Raw genomic sequence first — 9,057 nt, forward strand, 5'->3', positions numbered from 1 at the left:
GGTTAGCGTTCAATTCCAGTGAGGACTTAGCTTTGATTGTACCCTAGTGCAATTGAAAATTTGAAAACAATCATAAAAGAATCAAAGACATATTTCGAGGTGGAAACAAAAGAACTAATGTTTACTGACGATCATGATGCCTACGAGAGATACAACAGCCCTCTCATGCTCTTCCGTTCTAGTCTCTAAACATGTCACCCTAGTGATCAGTACATTTTTAGGGTAAATGAAATAGGGAAGGCAAAGTTTTTCCTCTCAATCACTGATGACCACGACGTCGAATTCAATGACCGCGGCGTTTTTTTTTTTTTTTTTTTTTTTTTTTTTTTTTTCATTAAAAAAAAAAATCTTTACATGAATAAAAAAACTAAAGAGAATGTTTTCTTCTCGGCCACCACAACAACCCAACAAGGGCCATGACACCCTGTCATGCTCTCAACTTCTAGATTTGTTGCGACCATCACCTTGCCTTTCCGAAGGATGTAGCGAACCTACCAATCTCCATTCCCGCTTGTCTGCTTCAAACGCAGATTGGAAGTAGGAAGAGGTAAGTTAGATAGAGCTCCCTCCCATGAGAGACGACATGGAGAAGAAGAGGAAAAGTTTTCTTCACTTACGTCTTTTTGTTTAGTGTAACCATGTGTAGTCTATCATGCAATTAGTTTGTTGCTTTTTCTTTTTAATTCAAACCATAATCAGAAAGTCTATAATTCATGGCCCACTAGTAGAGAATAGGTACCATTCTCCATTATTTGAATTCCCCTAAAATAAAGGATACTGGGAAATATACCAAAGGAATAAAATGACTAATTGACTTTTTCCAAAAGCATGGTCTAGAATGACTTTTAACTTAAAAGAGAAGCCGATACTTAACTCAGAAGTACCACTTGTCAATTTTCGTGCCACAGAAAATTCGCTGTAAAAGGCAAATCACTCCTCCATTATAAGGATTCGGTCTGTTTGGTATAAAGATTGAAATTAAAATAATTTGAGTCTTTTAATTTAGAATCATGATTCATAATTTGAATTATGATTCATGATTTAAATCATGATTCAGAGTGATCAGAACCTTCGTTTGAATGTGTATATGCATGATTCTAATTCTAATCTGAAATGTGATTCGAATCAGTGTTTGGTTGTCTTATTTTCTGAATTTGAATCATGACCAAAATATTGTAATTTAAAAAATTATGTAATAAATATAATTCGCTATATAATTAAAAAAAATGAAGTACTAAAAAAAATTATGCAAATAATTTAACTCAAAATTATAACAAACTAAGAAGAAATAAATGGAAAAAATGTGAATGAAATTATATAACAAGCCAGGCATATATCAAAAATGTGAGAAATATTATATTGCTAACCAAACTGATAAATAAGAAAATAACAACATTATCTACAATTCTACATCCATGTACACCTTTGTTAAAAAGTCACTCTGCAAATGACAGTGCTGAGATGCGAAAAAAACCACAAGGATTAACTGCTTTAAGCACAGTGAAATTACTGCACAAAGACTGAAGTCTTGAGCTGAATCAGGGGGGTCTTGATTTTGAATCAAGACCTAAAAAATGAATCTTAACTCAAGTCCATAACTCCAATCCATACGACACCAAACATGTTTTCAGCACATGATTTTAATCTTTTGTCCTGGATCCCCAAACCAAACGGGCCCTTAATTACTTCAACTGATTTTTTTTTTTAAGGGGAACTGAATTTTGCTATTAAAAAAGACACTTAATCGTATATTAATGATTATCGTACAGAATTTTCAATTATTTGGAATATAATATTCGTCGTCTTACTTCTACAGTTAAAACCTTTTCTTCTGAGAACTTGAAAAAAAAATAAGTAAAAATTGATGCCTACTGGGTAGTAAGAGAGAGTAAATATTATTGTGATTATAATCAGTTTAGTACTCTTAATATATAATACAATAAGGATGATAACAAAGACATATACCTCATTTTTTTTTTAAATATATAAACTACAACCTTCTAAAACAATAACCAAAATACAAAAACCTTGCACATGAAATACTGTTATATGCAGCCCACAAAAGCATAACCTGCAAGAATTATAATGATAATTTTAGTCAAGAATACCAGCTCACTGAATGATTTAAATATTTGTAGAAATTCATTTCATTAGAAATTGTAATTCCGCAAGTAGCTTTGCATGTGAAAACTAATTGGTCCCACGCCCATATCTTCTTTCTTTGATAAATGAGTCTTTTATTGTCCCATAGTCTAGCAATAAGAATTTGTATTTTATTTTCATTTTCCTTCAAACATGGAACGCAAGTGAACAATATCGCAATCCTCAGATTCTTCAAGACTACAATTAATACAGAAAACTGACAAGCTATTGCTTAATGCGATAAACTAAAGAGCGTCCTTTAATCATCAAATCATTTCTTGGCAACTCAATAAAGAATGGGAATCAAACATAAAAGATCACATTGGAGATTCCAGTGAAAAGCCTGTACATCTTAACTCTGTTATAAAAATTTATCACATGTGTATGGAGGTATTGAGTTTAACAATCACCAACTAAACTACGGTTTTGAACAAAGATATGATCAAGGAGCGATTCCTAATTGTACTAGATCAACTTGAATGACCTCGTTAACACCGGGGAATAGCATCAGAATTTCATATTCTTGAGGTTTATAATCAAGATTTCTAACAATATTCAAAATTTTACCTCAATAGACGGCACGTCTTATATCTTAGGTACAACTGCAACACTCAGTCAGCCTGCAAACACCATAAATTAGCATTAAGGAGTAAATTAGACATATTTCAAAAATCAACATCGATCGTACTCTTGTATATCATCCTTCCTTTAACAGCAGTTCATAAAATTCCTTCAGGTTCATTATTTTCCGCTTGTAAACATCTAAAGCGAGTATATATTACCTCAGCACACGGCCGTAACCCTTTACCTTCTCATTTTGTGGGGCAACAATGGCTTTAACTGACTCAAAGACCTCGCCAATAGGCCTTGCAGCATCAATCTGATTGAGAGAAAAAAAAAATCCATGGTTATGATTAATGTGCAATAATATATCACAACCCAAAGATGCTTACAATAAGAGCTACATACATATTAACACAACTTAGTAATATGAACATCACAATTACCTTTCTAACTTTTCCTTTGGAATCATAGTACTCAACCACAGGAAGACTAGACTCTAGGAAAACCTTGAACCGCTTCCTTATTGTTTCAATGTTATCATCTTCTCTTCCCTAGACAAACCCAAAATTGAAAACAAACATATTATTACATGCGGATTACAAGAAATGACATTAAAATAAACAGAAAGGATAAGAACATATACAGCATAGATAAACAGAGAGAGAGAGATCACAGCAAAATCAGAGAGATTGATAAATCACATAATCCTAACCTGGTTCCTACTCAGAAGACGCCTCTCCATCTCTTCTTCCGCACAATCAAAAAACAGGACGAATGCTGGTTCAATTTTAGTCTGCAAGTAGCCAAGAACCATTACTCAGGTCGTCATTCAACGTAAGGATCCTTAACTCTCATACATTTTCTGGTAAAGATAAAGTTACTAGAAGGGTTTGTGCAGTGGGCTTACAACTTCTTCAAATGCTGCACGATTTTCCTCATTACGAGGAAAACCATCAATAAGAAATTTGTCATTTCCACTTTCTTCCATTGCTTTTTGGAGAAGCTTAATTGTTACCTCTGAGGGAACAATCTTTCCTTCCTTGATCATGTTCTGAATCATGGTGCTTTAGCCATAAGAGAAAAGGTGTCAATATCTCTGAAAAGAAATTATCACTGCTTAAAAACAAGCTCAAATTCAAAATGTGTGTCTTGTTCAGTTTAACTAACTCAATGATAACAAGCAACACAAAAAGAAAAAGTAAATAATTAAGTTACATAAAAAAGGGGGAAAAAAAAAGAAACAAGAAACAAGAAAGCACAAACACAGAGTATGGACTTGGCTTAGCACATACAGGACAACAAAAGAGCATTTCCAACGAACGTTAATAAAGCAAGGGAAAAAGCACCTAGGAGATATCATGATTGCTTGAATTCTTCTGGAAGAGTTTGGCTGAATCAACTAGATTGTGTTGTAATGTGTCAATTGTCAACAATTATGGTACAGCTGAGTTATCAGAAGTATCTTTTCTTGATAAAAATCTTACCAGAAATTGGGTATTTTCCGTTAGTTAACTTATTTGATGATAATACCTTAACGTTACCATTTTCCTCCATCTAGCATGGCGCGTGGTTGTTAAGGTTTGACCTAACTTTTGAGCTCAAATTGCAGTATACATCACATAACCATTGAAAACAGACAGTAAGACAAAAGGCATACCCATTTTCAGATCCAGATTTTATTTCTGCTCGCAGAAGGTCACCGGCACTTAGATGTGTGTACCCAAAGTGTTCAACAATATTAGCACATTGGGTACCCTTTCCACAGCCCGGGCCACCTGACAGTCAGAGCGTCTTGGAATCAGAGGACACCTAGCTTGGAATGATACATGTAATTTAACCATTTACCATACACTTTGACAAAATTTGGAAAAAGTGCTTACCCAGTACAAAAACAACCGTAGGCTTCTTTTCAGCTAAGCTTCCATTAGCATCCTGAGACAGAAAATTAAACGTAAAAAGCATAAGGATCTTCAATTGAATCAAGCTTTTGTGAACCACTAATCTTTTATTTCCTGTTGAGAATCAATTGTGAAGATGTATATATTCATATACCTGCTTTGCAGATTCAACGATTGAACCCATAGAAACAACTTAAATAATCTTGGGATATACTTTCTGCATCAACCAAAAGCAAAACAATGGTAAAGGGAAATAAAGAGCCAAAAAAAAAAAATCAATTACGCTTATGCGGCCATATAAATCTACGTCTAGCCACAAAGTCTTAGACATTTGTGAATTTTCTATCAGATCTGCAGAGCTATGCAGAACCCACTTTTATTAAACTAATAAAAATAACTATTCTTGTTTATTCAAGTTAACCAAACATTCATTTCTCCACAGATCCAACGAACAGAAAAGAGAAAGAGAAAGAAAAATGTAGAATTCCTAAAGAAAATTTGATCTACAGGTTAATGGAAGCAATTTTGCTTCTTTTACAACTTCTAAATAATACTGTATTCTAAAACTTTGAAATTTTTGATATATTTTTCCATACGCTTTCCTCAGAAGCCAGATCAAGAATAATATTCGAACACAAACGAGATCAAACATATAAATACACAGATCAAAGCCAAATGGTAGCGAATCAGATATATAAGCTACAAACGAAACAAAATAGCACGGAGGAATTAAAAGAAAATGAGAAACCCGCGATACTTGAATTCAAAACAAAATATTGCAACTTTCCCTCCATTTTCTTTCCCGGGAACCAAACAAGATTGCACCGACAACATATTCAAATCAGAGAAAGCAGATCGGAATTGGAATTTAAGAAACTAGAGGAATATAAGATTGAGAAAAAGGAGATCAATTTACCCGATTAGAGGAAGCGCGCGAGGAGAGAGAAACTGGTGGAGAGGAGCGAGAGAGAGAGAGAGAGGGGAAAACGAGGGACGACGAAGGTATATATTAATTTCAACAAATTGATCCATGACTTTACATTTTCTTGGCAACGACACAAAAATTGGTCCCACTGTTTGGTGGGTCACGAATGTGCCGCGTGACTTTTTGTGTATGTTTGGAACTCATTTTAAAGTGATTTTATTTTTTATATAAAAATAAAAATAAAAACGTTTTTATTTATTTTAAAATTATTTCTGAAAATGCATTAAGTAATTTTATTATGAGATTGTTTTCATTTGAAAAAAAAAATTAAAACTGCATTTGGTGGTTTAATTTTTTAAAAATATATAATAGTATTTTAAATAATAATATATTAAATAAATAATAATTGAATTCTAAATAAAAACTTTAATAATTAATATAATAATTTAAATTACATTATAAATGAATAGTAAATAATTTAAAATAAAATAACTTAGTAAACATAAATTACCAACCAGCAAACAAGAAGTCATTAACAAATCCAACCGAACACCAACATTAACAAATTAGAGAGTTTGAATATAATTCAACCGGAAAACAAACATTATTGTTAATCTGCCTTAAGGTTTAAGCACTATCAACAAACAACAAATAACAATCTCCACAAACATAAATATGAACACAACCGGCCTAAATCCCACAAGTCATCAGAAAATCATAACGGGCTTGAAAAATAACCGACCTTTGCCTTCGGGAAAAATGCTAGCAACTGATCACATTACATTTTAGCATATTTTTGCGGCTGAAACAAGATGACAGACACAACTCCATTTGACGCAGCAGCAGCCGCTGCTTACTTTTTAAGAATGTTTAAGAATGATGAAATAGGTTGAAGTAGCAGAATTATATTTTCTTTAGCTATCTCTTAGTAGAGCAACCCAAAAGTAAAACGTTTTGAAGGTGTAGTGTTAACATTCATGGGCTGGTGTTTTTCAGAGCGAAAAAGGATTATATCCATGAAGATATCAAGTGGCATTTTTTTTTTTGAATGATCAAATCAATAATAGAGGAAGTAAATCATAGAGCATTCTTGCTACAAAACCAATCTAAACACTTAAATCACCAAATTAATAGGCATACCTCGATTGATTTTGGAGAGCAGAGGCAGAGCAGAGTTGATTCCACCGATTACCGTCGAAAACCCTAAGCAGAGAATATGGAGGAGAGAAGCCCGCCGAGTATAATATTACATAAGAAATAATAATATTTCAGTTAGAATATAATTAAAAATTACAACTATATTATATTATAACATAATATAATATAATATACTATATTATAATATAATATATAATTATTATATCAATACAATATAATATATAATATTATTATGAAATAATAATTATAATATCATATTATTATAATAATTATAATATTATTATAATATCACGTTATATGATAAAATAATAATATTAGAGTTATTAATATAATTATGATCTTATTGGTTACAATATTACTATTACATTATATTATATTATTGTATTATTATATTATATTATATTACGAGTGAATTTTAGATTGAAAATATTGTAAATTTTAAATTTCATTAAGGGTTATGGGTATTATGAAAGTTTTATTAATTGTACTATGTTAATTTCTGCCCAATCTAAAAACTAAAGTTGTATTTTGACTGTTTTTAATTTTAGCTGTAAATTCTTCAAAAATTCTTTAAAAAATACTTTTGAGGAGATTTATTAAACACTAAAATCAGCTTTTATTACAAGTAAAAGCTGATTTTGAGAGTGAAAAATAATACCAAACGCAGCCATAATGTTTTTCTATAGCTTGTGACCATTTGAATCGAAATTAGTGCTTGCAACGAGCATTTTTTAATTTGTACCACTTTTCTCTTTTTACATCGTCATCTTTGAATATTGGGAAGCTTTTTGTCACTCTTTCTTAAATTCTAGATAAGTTTCAGAAATTCCATGCACCACATTATCCATCATTTCTTTTTTTTTAGAGAACAATATCCAACAATTTTGAGTACAGGATCTATTCTTTTAACATTTGGACTGACATTTCTTCGGTAACAAAGACAAAATCAAATAATTAACGACATGAAATACCTATTAAACTTTTTCCTACAAGCATATCAAATGATTTCCCTAAAAAGGCCTAATTTGAATAATAGTTCCTTAGAAATTAGAAATACAAGAAAATTTACATCTCATGAATGTTGTGTGTACTTTTATTACGTGTAAACACTTATAATGTATATTTTCGAAATACATATTATAATTTACAATTAAACAACTGCCTATGAAATTCTTCTTTGTATAAATTGATAAGGACAAAGTAAAACTATCAAGTATAATTACAAGAGAGAACATCATTCCGATTCCACAAAAGAATATGGTCCATAGTTCATGCTCAAATATATGGGAAAGTTGAAAGCAAATTTGCATATATTCGTGGTAACATTAATATTGCACCTACACGTGCCAACACATGCAAAGTCTACAACGTGTTTGGCAAGTAATTAATGGAATCCAATGGGCATGTCATTATTTTTTATTTTTTATTTTTTTTGCTACAAAAGGGAAATAAATTCTGAGTTGACAGATGAATGCAAGCGCATGTGCTATGCTTATATTTCAGTCATAACAAGGTACCAGATGGGTGGTTCCAATTCGTCAATGGGCTAGATAAGATTTATGCCTTCTTTTTTAGGGGAAAATTTACAAGAGTTTGTTGATGTTTAGAAAGAAAAAATAAAAAATAAAAATAAAGTTTGGACGACATTTTATAATAAGACTTATAGTTCAGACGAAAATGTGTAATTTGTCAAAATAAAAAAAGATTAATTTTATTAGTGTCCTTTGAATTTTAAAGATTAATTTTATTAGTTTTAAAGATTAATATTATTCCCACTTTATCGTTTAAGTTTTGAGAATTCTCACTGTCTTTTGAATTTTAAATTTGTCCCATTTAAATTCTTTTGTAAAAAATTCTGTTAAAATTAGATAAAAAATAAGAGATTAAGTGTGGTCACGTGATTTTATAGTTATATTAATTTTATAGTTTTATAGTTAATTGATTCCATCATTACATGACCACACAATATCCATCATTACATGATATAGAAGATTTTATCTACTTGTTTTTAATAGAAATTCAAAAATTGATTAAAAATTGTATAATATAATTATAATAATACAATAAAAATTAGTTACGGGATTAAATGTGGTCACGTGATTATATAATAAAAATATTACAAGATAATATAATTAAAAATTATAATATATTTATTTAATATTTTGTAATAATATTATATATTATAACATAATTTTATCTTATAATATAATATAGTTGTGATATTATGATATAATATAATATAATATAATATAGTTGTGATATTATGATATAATATAATATAATATAATATAATATAGTTGTGATATTATAATTAATAATTATAATAATAATTGGGATAGTAGTATTTTTTATAAAATTAAATATAATAAT

The 9,057-nt window shown here is 30.4% G+C and overlaps 1 protein-coding gene across 2 annotated transcripts; it reads right to left on the bottom strand.

The window, feature by feature from the left end:
• Positions 1-1,872: 1,872 nt before the first annotated feature.
• LOC21406645 (UMP-CMP kinase 3) lies at positions 1,873-5,572 on the bottom strand. 2 transcript variants are annotated; one of them, XM_024166473.1, is made up of 10 exons: positions 5,521-5,572; positions 4,759-4,821; positions 4,587-4,638; positions 4,364-4,481; positions 3,614-3,770; positions 3,419-3,499; positions 3,150-3,257; positions 2,951-3,022; positions 2,710-2,762; positions 1,873-2,071 (listed from the first exon to the last, which is right to left on the bottom strand). In XM_024166473.1, the coding sequence occupies exons 2-9, from the start codon at positions 4,786-4,788 to the stop codon at positions 2,754-2,756; spliced, it is 627 nt and encodes a 208-aa protein (XP_024022241.1). In that variant the 5' UTR covers positions 4,789-4,821; positions 5,521-5,572; the 3' UTR covers positions 1,873-2,071; positions 2,710-2,753. The 2 variants fall into 2 exon arrangements, with proteins under 2 accessions (XP_024022241.1, XP_024022240.1); XM_024166472.1 differs by having other exon boundaries at positions 2,925-3,022.
• Positions 5,573-9,057: the final 3,485 nt, after the last annotated feature.

The sequence above is a fragment of the Morus notabilis genome, unplaced genomic scaffold, assembly GCF_000414095.1.
Source record: "Morus notabilis unplaced genomic scaffold, ASM41409v2 Scaffold75, whole genome shotgun sequence".
In the NCBI taxonomy this organism is placed as follows: Eukaryota; Viridiplantae; Streptophyta; class Magnoliopsida; order Rosales; family Moraceae; genus Morus; species Morus notabilis.